At 37.5% G+C, this 18,522-nt stretch overlaps 1 protein-coding gene across 2 annotated transcripts in view; it reads right to left on the bottom strand.

The window, feature by feature from the left end:
- DPYD (dihydropyrimidine dehydrogenase) overlaps positions 1 to 18,522 on the bottom strand; it is a 794,533-nt gene that overhangs the window by 16,698 nt on the left and 759,313 nt on the right. For both annotated transcript variants that reach the window (XM_088022348.1, XM_028101938.2), the window contains exon 21: positions 6,529 to 6,672. In XM_088022348.1, the coding sequence (XP_087878474.1) occupies positions 6,529 to 6,672 (144 nt within the window). The remainder of the gene's footprint in view (positions 1 to 6,528; positions 6,673 to 18,522) is intronic.

Raw genomic sequence — 18,522 nt, 5'->3', positions numbered from 1 at the left:
TTGATGGGTGTCTGAAAAATGGGCCCTCCTATACTTTTTGGTGGAATGTAAATTTACCCTCTTCCTGGAGAGCATTTGGCAATATGTATTAAAAGCCCTAAAATATCTCCTGTGATTTCTCTCGAGAAAACAGTAAGACCTCTACACAAAGATTTTTATACAATGATAATTATAATAGTATTATTTGTATAAAATTCTGGAAACAACTGAAGGTTCAGCAATAGGGTACTTGTTTTTTTTCTCCAAGTTTTTATTTAAATTCCAATTAGTTAACATACAGTATAATATTGGTTTTAGGTGTAGAATGTAGTGATTCAACACTTACACACAACACCTGGTGCTGCTTGTTACAAGTGCCCTCCTTAATCCCCATCACCTACTTAAGTCATACCCCCTGTCCACCTCCCCTCTGGTAACCATCAGTTTGTTCTCTATAGTTAAGAATCTATTGCTTGGGTTTCCTCTCTCTCTTTTTCCCTCCCATATTTATTTGTTTTGTTTCTTAAATTCCACGTATGAGTGAAATCATATGGTATTTGTCTGTCTCTGACTGACTTATTTCACTAATCATAATATTCTCTAGCTCCTTCTATGTCATTGCAAATGGCAAAATTTCATTCTTTTTTGATGGCTGAGTAATATTCCATTGTGTATATATGCCACCTCTTCTTTATCCATTCAACAGTCAATGGACATTTGGGCTCTTTCCATAATTTGGCTATTGTTAATGCTGCTACAAACATGGTGCATGTGCCCCTTTGAATCAGTATTTTTGTTTATTTTGCTTTAGGATGAAATGTTCTGAATGTATCTGTTAAGTCTATCTGGTCCAGTGTGTCATTCAAAGCCACCGTTTCCTTGTTGATTTTCTGCTTAGATGATCTGTCAATTGCTATAAGTGGGGCGTTAAAGTCTACTACTATTATTATTATCAATGAGCTTCTTTATGTTTGTTATTGTTTTATATATTTGGGTGCTTCCATGTTTGGGGCATACATATTTATAATTGTTAGATCTTCTTGTTGGATAGACCCTTTTATTATGATACAGTGCCCTTCTTCATCTCTTGTTACAATCATTGGTTTAAAATCTAGTTTGATGGAAACGGGAAGGCTCCAGAGCTCAGTGGTTAGAGCACTGGTCTTGTAAAATCTAGTTTGATGTAAGTATGGCTACTCTGGCTTTCTTTTGACATGACATTTACATGATAATTATTTCTCCATCCCCTCACTTTCAATCTGCAGGTGTCTTTAGGTCTAAAATGAGTCTCTTGTAGAAGCATTTAGATGGGTCTTGTTGTTGTTGTTGTTGTTTTTTAATCTATCCTGACACCCTGTGTCTTTTGATTAGAGTATTTAGTTCATTTACATTCAGAGTAACTAATGATAGATAAGTATTCAGTGCCATTTTATTACTTGTTTTGTCATTGGTTCTGGAAATTTTGTCTGTTCCTTTCTTGTCTTTGTCACTTTTGGTCTCTCCTTTGCACTCCAAGAGTCACCTTTAATATTTCTTGTAGGGCTGGTTTAGTGGTCATGAACTCCTTTAGTTATAATTTGTCTGGGAAACTTTTTATCTCTCCTTCTATTCTAAATAATAGCCTCACTAGATAGAGTATTCATAGCTGCAGATTTTTCCCATTCAGCACGTTGAATATATCATGGCACTTTCTTCTGGCCTACCAAGTTTCTGTGGAGAGATCTGCTGTTAACTGTGTCTTCCCTTGTGAACTTCTTCTCTTCTGTCTTCCTTCTTTTAAGATATTTTTCTTTATTGCTATGTTTTGCAAATTTAATTATAATATGTCTTGGTGTTGGCCTGCTTTTGTAGTTGATGGGAGTTCTCTGTGCCTCCTTGATCTAAATGTCTGTTTCCTCTCCATGATTAGGGAACTTTTCAGCCATTATTTCCTCAAATAAATTTTCTGCCCCCTTTTATCTCTCTTTTTTTTCTGGGACTCCTATAATACAAATGTTATTACATTTGATGGAGTCCCTGAGTTCCCTAAGTTTATTCTTGTGTTCCACAATTCTTCTTTCTCTCCTCTGTTCAGCTTCATTATTTTATCTTCTCTATCATCTATTCATTCCTCTGCTTCTTCCATCCTTGTGTTCATTGCATCCAGTCTGTTTTGAATCTCAGTTATTGCATTTTTCATTTGATTGTTTTTTTAACTCTTTTACCTCTGCAGTAAGGGAATCCCTGAAGTCTTTCATTCTTTTCTCAAGCCCAGCAAGTATCTTTGTGATTATTGCTTTAAATTCTCCATCAGGCATATTATGTTTGTTTCAATTAGGTCTCTGGCCATTACCTTATTAAGTTGTTTCATTTAGGATGGATTCCTCCATCTTGGCATTTTTGTCTAAGTCTCTGCCCTCGTCTGTGTGTTGGAAAAGCCCATTATGTTTCTGCTCCTGAGAGTAATGGCTTTATGAAGAGGAGGTCATATGGTATCCAGGGCCTGGCGCTTCAGGAAGTGTCTCCAGTGTGTGCTGTGTGCACTCTGCTATTGTGTTTTGGCTGCTCTATCCTTTAGGCCAGTCATCTGCAGAGGCTTCCCTTGTCTGCAGTGGGCAGTGTTTGGTCCTTGGCCAGAGTTGGGGAGTTATAACTAGGTGTGCTCTGGTCTGCTTGTTAAATGAGACCTGATACTACTTCCATTAGAACTGAAGCCCTGCAAAACTCTCTGGTCAGGAGACGCGGTATGGATAGGAGTTTCTGCTGGTCTTCTGGGGAAGGGGCCGCCAAGCTGGAACTTGGCCAAGATGGGCAGTACTGCCAGAGCACAGGGGTGTGGGACCTGGTGCAAGCAGGTTGGCAGCCAGCGTTGGACCTGTGCTGTTTACTGCAGGTGGTTCTGTGTTTATGCTGAGGCGTTGTGAAGGAACATGGCACCAGCCAGCTCCTTTGTCCTCAGAGAGGGGTCTCCGTGCTTGCTGCTCTCAGGGAAGCTCTCTGAGAAAAGCGAGTAATCTCCCCCACTTTGTGTCCCAGGCGTTTTTCAGATCACTGTTTCCACACTGTCTGCCTCTGCATTGCTTGCCTGCCTTCTCTCCAGGAGCAGCACAGTGGCCTCTGGGCTCTAATAAGTTACTTTTTAAAAAGTTAATAATAAGTTCATATTATAAAATACTATGAAACCATTATTTCTGTGTAAAAGTGATATATAAATTATTGTGAAGTTTGTATGTAGCAAATATAAGACTAATCTGTTTATTTTAAGACATTATATTTAGATATAAAAAAGGACTAGAATTTTATAAATGTAAATTTTCATAGTGGTTACATAAGATTATGCATAATTTTCATGTTAATCTTTGCACTTTTAACATTACAAAAAAAAACCAAACAAATGAAACTATAGAATGTTGGAGAGAAGAATTTAACTTTGCCCAGTAGTCTCATTTTACAGTTTTCTTATTTGATATTTGCCCCAAATCAAGTAATGAGCAGTACGACTGTGACAAAACCCATGTGTTAAAATTCCCTTACTAAATGTTCTCATTATTCCATGTTGATGTCTTCATCTTCCATGGCCTATCTCTAGGTATATTCCATACATTTTCCAGGATGGATCCAAACTTTTGTAGTTCCTATCATGAGTCAGTCTTTTGAATCTTGTAAGCCAGCAATTCTCAATTTCATTTCCATCCCCCATTCTATCACTGATTACTATGTGACTTGACCAAATTGTTTAATTTTCATTGTTCCTCAGTTTTCTCATCTGGAAAATGAATATAAAGATAGTACCTCTCCAAGGTACTGTGAAGATTAGATGAGATATAACATGTATAGTGCTTGGAACAGCAGAGGCACATTAGAGCTGCTGGTTGCCACATATTTCCCTGGGTGCTTCGAGGAGATGACCTTTCTCTCCTACTCTGGGAAATCGTACCAGAATGGGAGTAAATGTGGATTTATTAGAGGAGAACTGATAAAATTAAAAATACAATCATACATGCACACACACACACACAACATCATGGCTCTAGAAATCAGGAGTCATCTGAAACTGGGGATTTCTCTGGGGACAGGAACAGATCTCTGCATCTTCCTTCTTCCTCTAAAGCATATGCTCCCCCGACTCTATAGAAAGCCTTATAGAAAGCAAGATAAAGTGAGCAGTCATTGTTTTAACAAATGTAATTCCTCATTTTCCAAAGAGATAGTTGCATTCATAACTAGGGAAAATTCTAGCCCCAACAAAACAAATAAACAAAAAAAAATTCGACCCACAATTATCAGCTACCATTTTATTTTTTGACAGGGCACACCATCTTCCTAGAAATGACAACAGACAGAATGGGTATGACACCCTGGGGAGAAGCCAAGGGAGTGGAAGATCCACTAGACAATGGGAAAATCTACGACAGCAGTCCTTTAGTACATCAGTACTATTATTGTCTTTAATGCTGGGAAGATGGTATCTACAATGTTTAGAGGCTCATGCAATGTAACACAAGGGATACTTTAATTTGGATAACCTAAAATGAAGAGACTTAGGAGAGGAATGTAAGCCTACAGTATTTTTAAAGAATTTATTTATTTATTTATTTATTTATTTATTTATTTATTTATTTATTTATTTGAGAGAGAGGGAGAAGGACAAGCAGACTCCCTGCTGAACACAGAGCCAGATGCAGGGCTCGATCCCACAAATATGAGATCACAATCTGAGCCAAAATCAAAAGTTGGGTGTGTAACTGACTAAGCCGCTCAGGCATCCCTAACTTGCACTATCTTTAATAAGACTTATCCCTCCTTGATACTTTAAAAAATGTTTACTTTCCTGACTTCATATTTCTTAGGTTTATTTAATTCTGCTGAGTTTGATATTTTATTTGAGTTAGTGATCGACCGGCTTGAATTCAACTCTAGTAGGTTTTTTCTTTGTTCTGTTTTTATCTTGCTTCTAGGTTATCAATATATTCCCTGAAGGAACAGAAGACTAAAAAGGTCAATGCTTTTATAATCACCTTGCACTTCTTTTCTTTCAAATACAAATAATATCTTTCTTTTGATTTTTTATATGTAAGGAAAAGATGAGATCTTACATTTAATTCAAGTTAGAAGAGACACAGTGACAATACTAACTTAAATCATATAATAATCATAGCCAAACATAGGGAGGGTGGAGGCTTGTGAAGAGCTGAAGGATCTGGTCTTCTCTTTATCATCAGTGTCCAGTACATTCCTTTAGTAGCCCACAAATAATGTAAAGGAAATAGCTCAAGAGAGTATTTGGGGGCTATTATGCTGTTAGAAGTCCCAAGTGTTCACTTTATTTGGAATTATGGCATCGAAGTACTGATAGAATTTGTGTTCAGCCACTTCTAAATTTCCTTTCAGAACTCTGAATCACTTAAATTTTGCAACAGCCAGTGTAAACCCCACTGTTTTTGACATAGGACACATCTTTTTTTCTCTCATAGGCAGAGGGAATTTTTAAGGGTTCTAATTCCCAGTTGACAGCTAAAGATGAATTTCTGGGAAGTTCCCCTGAGAGGTCCTAAGAGTAAGCTTTTTAGCTGATACTTCAAACAGAAAATGGAAATGCAGGAGTAGATTGTCATTAAATAAGGAAGAATAAGTTCCAGTAACTGAAACCACATTCAGTGATGGTGATTTCAGAGAGAATGGAGTCCTATAACTCCCATAACACCTCCCTTTTCTCTCATTAAGACAATTCCATCTTGGGGAAGGTGGGCAGGAAGGAGGTAGGTGCAGTTACAACAGGGCAACCAGAGGGATCTTTGTAGTGATAGAAGTCTTGTATCTCGACTGTGGTAGTAGAAAGAGGAACCTACATGTGTGGTGGGATTGCACAGAAGTAAACATACATGTATGCACACATATGGACAATGAAAATCTGAATAATATCACTAGATTGTATATGTGTCATTATCCTGGTTGTGATATCTGCAACATTTTACATTGGAGAAACCGAGTGAACGGTACACAAGAACTTTCTGTATTATTTCTTACAACTGAATGTAAATCTGCCTCTCTCTCAAAATAAAAAATTCAAGAAAAAAATCAAGAAATATAACACACCCACCATTCCATCTTCATGGTAATTCTTGCTATTACCCAGAAAATAGTCTCTTGACTCACCAATTCGTACAGGCTCTCCAGAGACTGAACCAGACAAAGTTTGTTCAAATTGATACTATGTTGCATATTAATCATTTAGTTGTATGGTATGACTAATATATCTCTTGGATTTAATTGTAGATGAAGATAATTTTAAAATGAATATGAGAAGACAAAGAATTCACTGTAATATTTCCTGGCCCATTTAATACATCAGAAATTTCCATGAAGCACATACTTGACAGTATTCTAAAAAGTATAAAATATGCAAATAAAAGAGGCTATCCTATCACCACAAACAGGTTTTTTTAAACTTTCATTGTATTTTTAAACAAAATAAATGAGATACTTAAACAGTAAATAAACACGTAAACTATGTTGAGCTATATTGTATATTTACACAGTAAAATAGTATATATACAACTTAATTTTTACCTTGATGGTAGGTATAGGCTTTTTGGGGATAAAATGCTTTCTCTCAAGTGGTGGCAAAGCTGCATTTTGTTCTTTCTGTCTAATCTTGTTCTCTGCTATGATCTCCTTGCGCTGCTCAAGATAAGGTCCAAAACTTGGCAGTTTCTAAAAGGAAAATGCACAAATAAGAAAGCGTGGTAGCTCACAGAAGAGAAAAATGTGGGGATATTAATACCTAAGTATTATCAACAAACAAATGTGTGTTTTGAAATTGTTTCTTATATACTGTAACGAGGTCTTTTTACTAGTCTTCTAGGTATCAGATTCCACTAATTATGAAAAAGAACTCAAGAGTGCAATACCTTTACCAAGTATATATGTATTATATATACAAATGTTAATTAAATACATTTCTAAATGGACTAAAGTTCACAATGGTAAACCAAATCCATTCACTTAAAACAATAGCTATTAGTTAGACCATTTGTTTGGTTTGTATAGACAGAAGGTAAAACCTATTGATGCTTTTTTTTTCCTCTTCATCAGGTTTTTAGCACAATATAGACACAGCCAAAGTCCCTGACAAATGCTTTTGTCAATAGCAAAGGTACTTTGCCAAAGTTCTAATCTGTATCTCTATTTTATTGTGTTCAAATTCTTACTACATCTCTTTAAAGACTGTAACTAATGTTGATTGCAATTTACTGGAATAGCTGAAAAACAAAATGGTAAAAATATTGATTTCTCTGTACAGAAAATACATTTTATTTTGCACGAAGGAGGCAAAAATGGAAATGAAAAGCAGAGGAAATATCACAGTGCTTAAACAAACTCCATCAGTATTCAAAATCACATCATGGAGCTTTAAATCTCAAGGTTATTCAACTGTACTTTACAAAGTTCATTTAGAAAGATACCTGAGTGTCATGGAAAAATTCTAAGTGGTTTCAAGTTAACACGAATATGCCCTCATACTATTCATTATCCCACAATTATTTCCTCTTCACTTTTGTCTTTGTCCTCTTCTAGAACCTTTGATCTTCACTTTTACTGACACATAACGCCAGTGATAGACACCACTGAATTCCAAATGTTCCGTGTCCGCCTATAACCTGGAATTGCTAGGTCTCTTTTCTAAGACTGCAAAAAAGACCCTTTCTCCTCTCTCTCACTCTCTCTTTCTCCTTCTGTCTCTCTCTCTGTCTCTCTCTCTCTCCTACAAAATAAAGCCCATTTATCTAGCTGATAGAGGCTTGGGAAACTACAGCACTCCAAGGTCATCCTGATCTCTGACCTAGCAAATACTTTGGTGAAAAATCATACTTGTTTCAAAACACTGGCCTCCACCTGCCAGGCTGCATAATGCCCCAGGAAAATGAGTTCCCTAGTTCTTTAGAGATATTAGTAGGGCAGGTAAACGAAACTTCACTCATGCTCCCAATTCAGCCAAACTGACATTGAAAGTTTATATTAGCAGGACATATTTATGTGGAAATATCTAAGATTGTTACTTCCATTCTCAATTTACTATAATTATGTCAACAAGTTGAGCAAACAGAAGCCAAATTATTTATATACAATTAAAGTAGAACTATGTACTTCATCCCTATACCTCAATGCTTTCCTAAATTAAAATACATAATGATTTCAGTAATATGAAATAATATGATGAAGGGACAGAATATATTGTATCTATTTTACCATAAAATACGTGATGCTGTCTTGTTAGAAAGCATCAAATCAATGAGTATAAAACAAATCCTCAACATTTATCAGATAGGTAAGCCCTTTTAACATAGAAAAGATAATGCTTATTTGAAATGTCCTCTTATGAAATGACTTTCCTGGGGCAGATGAGGTGTTAGGGATTATATGTAATGCCAAGGAAATGCTCCTGGGGTTCTGATAACACCTCATAATGTGGTAAACTCATGTCCACATGACATAATTCTTGTCAGAGTATCACTCTCTCCACACTTTGCTTCTCTATCAAGGGCACATAAATCCTAATCTTAAATTCTTGAAGATTATCAAAAATGGTTAAATGTTGAAACAAGTGACCTCTGGTTCTAGCAGATCCTTCATGGTGGCAAGATCAATAAACTCTGAACCATTATCCCAATTCCCTGAGTCTTACCTACTCAACACCCTCTAATTCCATCTAAGAGTTCTATAAATGTTATTCAAAAGAAATCATTCCTGGAACTTTTTGATCTATCTTCTTTTAAACATAAACCAGAGGAGATTTTTTTCCCCATTTAGAATATTCTTTATCCAAAGGGAGAGAAATAAGGTAGTTAAGTTTAAATTATGATACTTTCAAATTATTCCAGTGATGGTAATAATAATAATAATAATAATAACAATAATAATAATATTTGAAAATCCTTTGGTGCTGAACAGAACACAGCCTGAGTAAACATCTACCAGCCTGATATTTTCTGTAGTTTTTTTTTTTTTTTTTGCAGTGGTTGACCACATTTGCCATATTTAAATTATATTGCCTTTCTATGGCTAACAGGGTTATGATTATAATGTGCTAATCTTTTCTAATTAGTCCTAAGGAGAAGTTCTCAATTTAACATAAAGATTCCTATAGGATATTCTTTGTGTGTTAGTTAGAAGAATCAATGGAAAAGAAGGAAAACGGTTGCCAACTTTTCCTTTAAATTGAAAGCACATCCACACACGATACCAGTAACCCTTCCCTCAGCCTTCCACCATTCATCCCCAAATCAAATAGGTCCATTAGTGTGTAGTTTCTCACTGCTATATGGAGGTCCCAGAGGCCAGCTGTAGGGCCAACTTTCAAAACATTAAGGCTGCCATAGATTTTGCTTTCTGCAAATTAGTATAAGAAAGTTTAGTGCTTTTTTAAAAATTACTTTTTTACAGAGGAGCCTGGGGGGCTCAGTTGGTTAAGCGACCAAGTCTTGATTTTGGCTCAGGTCATGATGTCAGGGTCAGGAGATCGAGCCCCACGAATCTGGCTCCGCACTCAGCACAGAGTTTGCTTGAGATTCTCTCTCCCTCTCCCTCTGCTCCTCCCCCTGCTCATGCTCTGTCTCTATCTCTCTCTAAAATAAATAAAATCTCTTAAAGAAGTACTTTGTTACGTATTAAGATGCCTCTACCATATCTGAGTACTGAATATTTAAAAGTTAAGTTTTCCAAAAATACAGAAGATCAATTCTCTCCTGTACCAGACAACCACCTTTATACACACTACATTTGGGCACACGTTTGTGTTCTGATCTTGCCAAAAAAACAGTGAAACAAACAAACAAAAAGCAAAATAAAATGGAGAAAGAATGAAGACAAATGCATAGTTGGCCAGTGTGTATGTGTGCAATCAGTGATGATTAATAAAGCATTTAGTTCAAATCTCTGCCTGAACATATAGTTAATTGATTTCCTATTGCAGGAGGAGAAGCAGCAGAGCCTGACAGAGCCAGCAGCAGGAGCTTTTCCTCTTCATTCATTATTTTCTTAGAAATAGTTGTAGCCTGCAGTAACTCAAAGCAAGAGGTTTTGAGCGTCATGCTATATTTCTTAAACAAAGAAAAAAGTTCCTTAGGACTATCAAAAGCTGCTTTGTAACTGATGAACTGAACAAAGCTCAGAAATGGTATGATTTTTGTTTCAATACTTTCTCCAGGGATTCATCATTGATGAATTTGTTCTCACCAGAAAAGCTAAATCCTACTCATTTAAAGATAACAGTATCTCACACTAAAACTGTCTCTATCCAGATATAAAAAGCATTACATTGCCGATAGAAAAGTGACAACATAATGAATCAACAATGATATCTTAAGCCAGCAAAGCTTTAAGGTAAAGCAGTCTATTTGGATTATAATTTATTCATGGATCAATCTAAAGGTAATTGAGCATATTATGAAGTAGAAAAGGGTCCTTGTTTCTAATAGCAGCAGGTACTGGTATCTTCCAGTTTAAATTGCATAATTTTTATGAGAATGGCAGCAAGTTGGCTAATAGCAATGGTGTATAGTGCTATAATGGATCAACTCTATCTTCCTAATCATACCGTCTTATCTGATTGGAAACAATAACAGCAAGAAAAGTAATTACTTGATAGTCAAACGGTAATAAGTTAAAAAAAGGATTTCAGGTTTATACTGAGTGCAATATGCATATATATGTATAATACACACCCATATAAATATATACAAACACACATATAGACTAAGTACAACATATATATATCACAATCACTATAAACCTAAAATCCAAATATATATACACATATATATATAAAATTATGTGTGCATGTGTGTGTATAATATATATATAATTGTGTGTGCATGTGTGTATGTAAATGTATATATTGACAAAGAAATAAGTTAGATATAAAGGATATATGTTTCACAACTATCTAAGAATTGCCTTTTTTTTTTTTTTTACAAAAAACATGTCCACATATGACTTAGTTACACTATTTCTATTTTGCCATTTATTCAACAAATACAATAGCATATCCTAGCTCTGGATCAGAAACTGTCCTGTACTACATTAAAGGTTAAATAATTTCCATATGACATGTGTACATTTATCATTTTTATAAATTCTACAAGTATCCCTTGCCATTCATTAAGGGTACTGTCAGATTGAATTATATATTAAGTATTTCTGGTGATTGCAGTTATCTAAAGGAATGATAAACCAAACTTCTTGGAAAACTGTTTGATCTCAATCAAATGACTATTAATTGGAGAGAAAAAAATGAAGAAAATAAAACTTCAAAGAGTTACTCTTTAAAAAAAACTCAGGAAGGCAATGGACTACTTTTTAGATACTTAAAATATACAATTTGGAGCGCAATGGCTGGGAACATGGGTTCTCTGAATGTGTTTCTAGCATACCTTAATTTCAGCCACTGTATGCTCAGCATGATGTAAGCACGGAAACAGAGGTGAGAAGTCTCAGTTCTGTTCTGTCCAAATTCAGTTACTGTTCCTCCCTTCTCTCAATTATAAGAGTAATCAACTGCTTATATCTGATCCTGATTTTTATTCCAAAATCCGTTTTAGCATGGCTTGGATTCAGCAACTCAGATTTTTCCCATGAGTAATTGGCATGTAATGCTTAATCTCTGACATAACAGTAAGCAATTTTTCATATTATCAAAATCGGACAGTGGAAAACAATCAAAGACAAAGAGAAAAGGATATCTACATATACACTACATGGTGCCCAATGGTGTAAATGGGGACACTGGAGTTGGACATGCAAAATTTCTGAAATTAATGAAATATAACTATTAATTTAACCTGATAAATTGAAGAGCACAACTTTTGATAAACTATCTGACGTCTGAATCAGTCAAAAGCAATGACAGTTCATGCTTCTCAGTGAAAGTAGAGAGCCAACATTTTCATAGTGGTTAGGGTACTGATTTAGAAGTCAAATTTGCATTAAAATCACAGTTTTACACTCATTAGCTGTGTGACTATGAGCCAATTACTTAACCATTCTGCTACTAATTTTCCTTATCAATGAAATGAGAATGACAGTATCTAACACACGATGTTGATATAAGCAATAAATGGAATACTATTTGTAAAGTGCATGCCTGCCAATTTATTCCCATAAGCCTTAACTGCTTATATTGCATTGTGTACCATGCTCTGTATTTCCATGTTGGCTCCTACATCCCCTCCGCTAGGCAAGCCCCTGCCAGTCTTTTTCATCTGGTACATGCCCATTTGGCATTGTAGTCTCAGCTTGGTTTTCATAGCATCTAAATAATCTTCTTAACTGGCTCCCCTCCCTACAGTGTTAGGGGCTCCTCACAGTGCTCCAGAGCACTGTGGGCATACTTTAACTCCTGCACCTGCCGCACTGCCTTATCGCCATTAGCCTATGCTTCCGTTGTTCCCGCTTGAGGTCGGAGAGAGTTACTTTTTGATCCAGCACACAATAGGTACACAAGATGTTTTGGAAACTTAACAAATGAATGAATGAATATCCTGAATGTATTTTAAAAATCTAGCTGGTTTTTTGAAATATCAGATAACCTGAAACATTACTTTCGGAAAGAAACTAATTTACACAAATAGGTCCATTTAACATTAAAATCATATGAAGTAAAAATACCGTACTTATACAACAGCTGTGATTCATAAACTCAAAAACATTTACAAAGTGCCAGACACTTGAGATGTATTTATAAAAGACAATCTGTGACCTTAAAGAACCTATAGTTAATCACAACTGTAGTCCCTTCAGACAAGGTCTGCAGAAGAGGTGACACAGAATGCTAGATATGCAATGACAATGTGTACCTAACCCAGGCTGAGGGGTCAGAGCTTTCCTAGAAGAGGTGACATCTGAGTAAGTTCTGAAGGATAGGTCAGCAAATGGTGAAAACGGAGGTGTGAGGGTCAGCAAAGGGGAAGAAAATCCTCCCGGCGGAGGAAACAGCAGAGGAAGAAGGGGCCCACTTTGGAAGAGGTGCTGGAGAGCCAACAGACTGCTAACCCGGTGCTCTCTGTTTAATAAGATACAGGAGGGCAAGCAGTTTCCTGTGTGAAGGGGACCACATCAGAAGGTATGCTAGGAAGAATGTCAATCAAGAGAAGAAAATTTAACATTACTGGAATGCTAACAGAGGATGATGGAGGGAAGACCTGCTTTTGCCCAAGCATCATGTAGGTGCTGGGGCCACCAGGAGGTGGTTCTTTTTAAAAGCAGTTTGTAGCCTTGGGAGGAAGACTGACTCATATGCTTTGAAACTAAGTGAGAAAATTTTTATTATTTTTTAAAGATTTTATTTATGTATTTGACAGAGAAGAGAGAGAGTAAGCACACAAGCAGGGGGGAGCAGCAGAGGGAGAGAGAAGCAGGCTCTCCGCTGAGCAGGGAGTTTGATACAGGGCTCGATCCCAGGACCTGGGATCATGACCTGAGCCGAAGGCAGATGATTAACCAACTGAGCCACCCAGGCACTCTGAAAATTATTATTTTATACTGAAATATTATTTAAATGATGCCTATCAGGTTCCTCTAAAGAAACAGACCTATGAGGTACCACCTCACACCAGTCAGAATGGCTAAAATTAACAAGACAGGAAACAACAAATGTTGGTAAGGATGTGGAGAAAGGGGAACCCTCTTACACTGTTGGTAGGAATGCAAACTGGTGCAGCCACTCTGGAAAACAGTATGGAGGTTCCTCAGGAAGTTAAAAATAGAGCTACCCCATGACCCAGCAATTGCACTACTGGGCATTTACCCCAAAGATACAGATGTAGTGAAAAGAAGGGGCACCTGCACCCTAGTGTCTACAGCAGCAATGTCCACAATAGCTAAACTGTGGAAAGAGCTCAGATGTCCATCGACAGATGAATGGATAAAGAAGATGTGGTATAGATATACAACAGAATATTACTCAGCCATCAGAAAGGATGAATACTTACCATTTACATCGACATGGATGGAAGTGGAGGGGATTGTGCTGAGTGAAATAAGTCAATCAGAGAAAGACATGGTTTCACTCATATGCGGAATATAAGAAACAGTGCAGGGGGAAGGGAGGGAAAACAGAATGGGAAATCATCAGAGAGGGAGACAAACCATGAGAGACTCTTAACTCTAGGAAACAATCTGGGGTTCCTGGAAGGGAGGTGGATGGCGGGATGGGGTAACTGGGTGATGGGCATGAAGGAGGGCACATGATGTGATGAGCACTGGGTGCTATATGCAATTGATAAATTATTGAACACTACATCTGAAACTAATGATATACTAAGGTAGCTAACTGAATTTAAATAAAAATAAATAAAGATAAAAATAATAAAAAAATAAATTCTCACATTAAAAAAAAAAAACAATACCTTTAGCTTGGAGTTTGGGAGATGAAGCCCTGTGGCATGATTTGGGAAAAACAAAAACAATGAAATGGCCAAACCACCGCGTAGGAGGAAGGCAGAATTCTGAAACAAGGAGAAGAGAGAGGAGAGGGAAAAAGAAAAAGCAAAAAGAGAAGGGAGAGGGGAGGGACAGAAAGGGAGCAGAGCCTGGTGGCACAAGGCCTGGAGGACTTTAATAAAGAGGAAGAGTTCATATTCGATTTCAAGCTGTTTGTGTTGCTGCAGTCGAAATCCTCCTCTCTGACCCCTAACACTTAAATAAGTCTCCTACATACTTATATGCCTTAGAGAGAAATGTGGAGGAAAATCAGCAAAATAGACTTGAGTTTCATGGTTGGGTTGGCATGTAGCTCAAAGAATAGGAACCAACAAGAAGTAAGATTGAAGGAGATGCAGAATTCAATGTAGAGGGAGAATTTATAGCCGGAAGTGACCTACGGAACATAATCCCCAGGGATTTTGTAGCAATTCCCAGAAGGATGGGACTGGGTATTTTAGCTGACGTCTGGGTTCCATAGGCAGTTTTCAGGGAGAATAGGATAAGTAGAGGAAGAAATGCACAGTTTGATGTAACGCTGATCCAAATGAGCACTTAATTCCAACTAAGAGATTAAGGAAGACTTCCTGGTGAAGCAGGAATTTAAACTGTGGTGAAAGATTATAAAAGGGAGAAATAGTATGTGGTGCTGGAAAGAGATGAGAGAGATAAAGGAATGGATGAGTTAAGGAATGAAAAATTAAAAAAAAAAAACCACAGTATGAACTCATTCTTACAGAGCTAAAATATAGTATGTGACTGGGGCATAGCAGGCGATAAAGCTGGGGAATCTATGGAGGGCTCTGAATTCTGGCCAAAGCAGCTTGGATATTTGTTCTTTAGGGTGTAGGGAAACACCAGCTATTTGAAAATATGTGACCAGATCCCTATGGCGGTGGAAAGAGGGGGGGGTTGCGGGAGGGAGGTGGTTTATGGCAGAAAGAAAGTAATGATCCAGAATGTTGGAGATGGGATTTTGGTAGAAGCAGAAAAGTTAAATAGATGACCTATAAGATTTGTGTGTGTGTGTGTTAAGAGTCTATGGTACTCCGGAAAACAGAGAACAAATACTGGCTATGCACGCCGACCCCAACAGTCCACCACTGATCTTCACTCCCACACTGCCCGCTGCTTCACCCCTACTCTCACAGTGACTTCTGCCTGAACCATCCAGCTTTCATTCTTTCTGACATAGAACGCTTCTCTGACAGACCTCTCTCTCTACCTCTCTGCTGCTCATCTTTCTGCAAATGATCCCTCCTCTCTCACCATCACTTGCTCAGTCAGAATCCCAAACACTATCAAAATCACACAAGAGCCTGTGTTTAACTGATGGCCGCAGAGGCTGTAAGCTACAAAAGAGTTACTTCTCGGTCAAAATGAACATGAAATCATGTTGGTGGGGAAGCTGGGATTAGTTTTTCTTTCCTGGCACTCTGGAGGACCCTTGCTTGTATTCTGTAGTGATGATGAGGTGGGGAGAAGACATGGGGCACATCAGCCTCTTCAACAACAGCTGTAGTGGGAAGTGACTGTAAGTTCGACGAGGGAAGGAACTGCATTGTCAGCACCATCTTCATCAAAATCTGCACATTAACTGAGCATTGCTATACACCAGGCCCTCTGCAAAGCAAGTGAGTACATTATCCGTTCTTTACTGCAACCCTGTGAACTGGGTATTGTCCTCGTTCCCTTTTACAGACGAGAACACAGTTTCAGAAAGGCTAAGCAACTTATTCCAACTCTCGCCATTAATAAGTGGCAGAGCCAGGATTCACATCCCAGAACGCCAGATACCAGACCCTGTGCTATGCTGTCACTCATGTTTCTTTATAGTTCTTACAACGCTCTGTATTAGACAAGTGTGCAATATATTTTTGATTGATATAAAGAGGCATACTACACATATAACCCATTCCTTGAAATCTATGCTTCCCATTTTTACTCATTCCATAAGCCATGAAGGGAAAAACGTTTCATACGGTAGACACCATTTAAAAAAAATGCTGAACACATACCATGCAAAATATCTGTATTAGTTCAGTCCTGTTTATTATTGGCCTCAAGTTTAATGAGCTCAAGTTAATACAGGTGAAAGGCCAGAGCGTTACATGCAGCAGTTAATGAAATACCATAGAGCTGCTGAGAAAATGATTAGCAGCCAAATGTGAATTTAATATACTTCATTCTCAAGAAGCAATGCCCCCATGGGAGGCATCTTTCCGGGGGAAGTAATATTGGAAATAGCACTTGAGAGCTGGAAGATGGTGTTCTGTTCTTAGCCTTGGTATCAGCTCGTTTTGTGACCTATGGGAGCTAGTGACTCCTCTGGGTCTCAGTTTTCTCATCTGTAAAATGAGGGGGTCAGACCAGATAATTTATAAGGTTCCTTCCAGTAATATGTTTTGTTTTGTTTTCAAATTCACAGTTAGAGATCCTCAGGGTTTACGGGGCACCTGGGTGGCTCAGTCAGTTAGGTGTCCAACTCTCGATTTTAGCTCAGGTCATGATCTTGGGGTCGTGGGATCAAGGCCTGCGTTGGACTCTGCCCTCAGTGGGGAGTCTGCTTGAGATTCTCTCTCTCTCTCTATCTCCCTCTGCCCCTCCCCCCTTGCTCTCTCTCTCTAAAATAAATAGATAAATCTTAAAAAAAAAAAAAAGAAATCCTCAGAGTTTATGACCAGGTGGCATCACATCTACAGTCTTATCCACATCATATCCACAGTTTGTAGATGAAATATTGGATTGAGTCACAAATTATAAGTCTTTCCCTCCTATTTACAGAACATTTCAGGTCTTTTTAAACTGTAAATATGAATAATATGGATAATGTTTATCAAACTCCCAAGGTTGGATGAGTGCATAAACTGTTTTAGGCTTTACTGGTGGAAGGTACAACCAAAAATATCTTCTCTATTTTCTCATTATGAAATAATAAAACCTGTACAAATAATAAAGATAAATAAAATAGTTTTTTAAATGAAGGTGAATATAATCTGTATAAATTGAGCAATTCATTCACAACCAACGCTGTACTGTAATTATCTTCACACAGTTTGGTTTAGTTACAACTCACCTGAGATACGTTCATACAAAATCAACCACATGCATACTAGAAGTGGATATAAATGATACCAGACATGAAGTTGCCAAGTCAGCAAGAATAAAACATAGACACACGTGTGGTTGCATTTGGTATGCAAAGTTATAGGATGTTGGGAGAAAATGGAACCTTCCACTAAAGCAGTGCAATATACAGTGATTCCTGGTTTTTGGGCACAGAGACTAAGACAGTTGGTCTCTAAGACAAGTCACTTGCCCTATGTGGGCCTCGGTTTTCATCTGTGTAAAATGGAGATAACAATGACCATTCTGCCTACCTACTCTTCACAACAACTGTTCGAAATAGGAAGGCACTAATAGATTATTAAAATACAGCCTTTACCATTTTGAAAACTATAAAGCAGTACGGAACCAAAGTGTTATTTCATTATAGGGAATGTAAATTGTATTTATGTACAATTTTTTAACATCTTTACAATGTAAAGATGAAGTGAGTATTCTGCATTATAAAAATGTCACAAAATATTAGCCTAATATAAAGAAAGACTTCCTGGGCGCCTGGGTGGCTCAGTTGGTTAAGCGACTGCCTTCGGCTCAGGTCATGATCCTGGAGTCCTGGGATCGAGTCCCACATTGGGCTCCCTGCTCAGCGGGGAGTCTGCTTCTCCCTCTGACCCTCTTCCCTCTCGTGCTCTCTCTCTCTCATTCTCTCTCTCTCTCAAATAAATAAATAAAATCTTTAAAAAAAAAAAAAGACTTCCTAAGCTACAGTCCTTCCAATGCCTTAGGAGAACTTGGATGAAATAATTTGCTTTAGAAATCCACCTTCAAAATGCTACTGCTTCCATGGCTAAATATTGCATAGAATGTCAAGGGCAAGAACAAATGAGGGAAAATGGAATAAAAATTACCTCATACAATGGGATGGAAGCAAAGAAAAACAGAAAAATGGGGTGATGAAGAAAATGGGACTGCTATAAATGTGAAAAGAACATTCAGGAGTCGGGCTGTATTTGGAGCAAG

Source organism: Eumetopias jubatus, unplaced genomic scaffold (assembly GCF_037043125.1).
Source record: "Eumetopias jubatus isolate StellerSeaLion01/CBP00866 unplaced genomic scaffold, mEumJub1_p1.0 scaffold_4, whole genome shotgun sequence".
Taxonomy (NCBI): Eukaryota; Metazoa; Chordata; class Mammalia; order Carnivora; family Otariidae; genus Eumetopias; species Eumetopias jubatus.
Note: the sequence above shows the minus strand (reverse complement) of the source record. Positions and strands in the feature narration are given on the sequence as shown.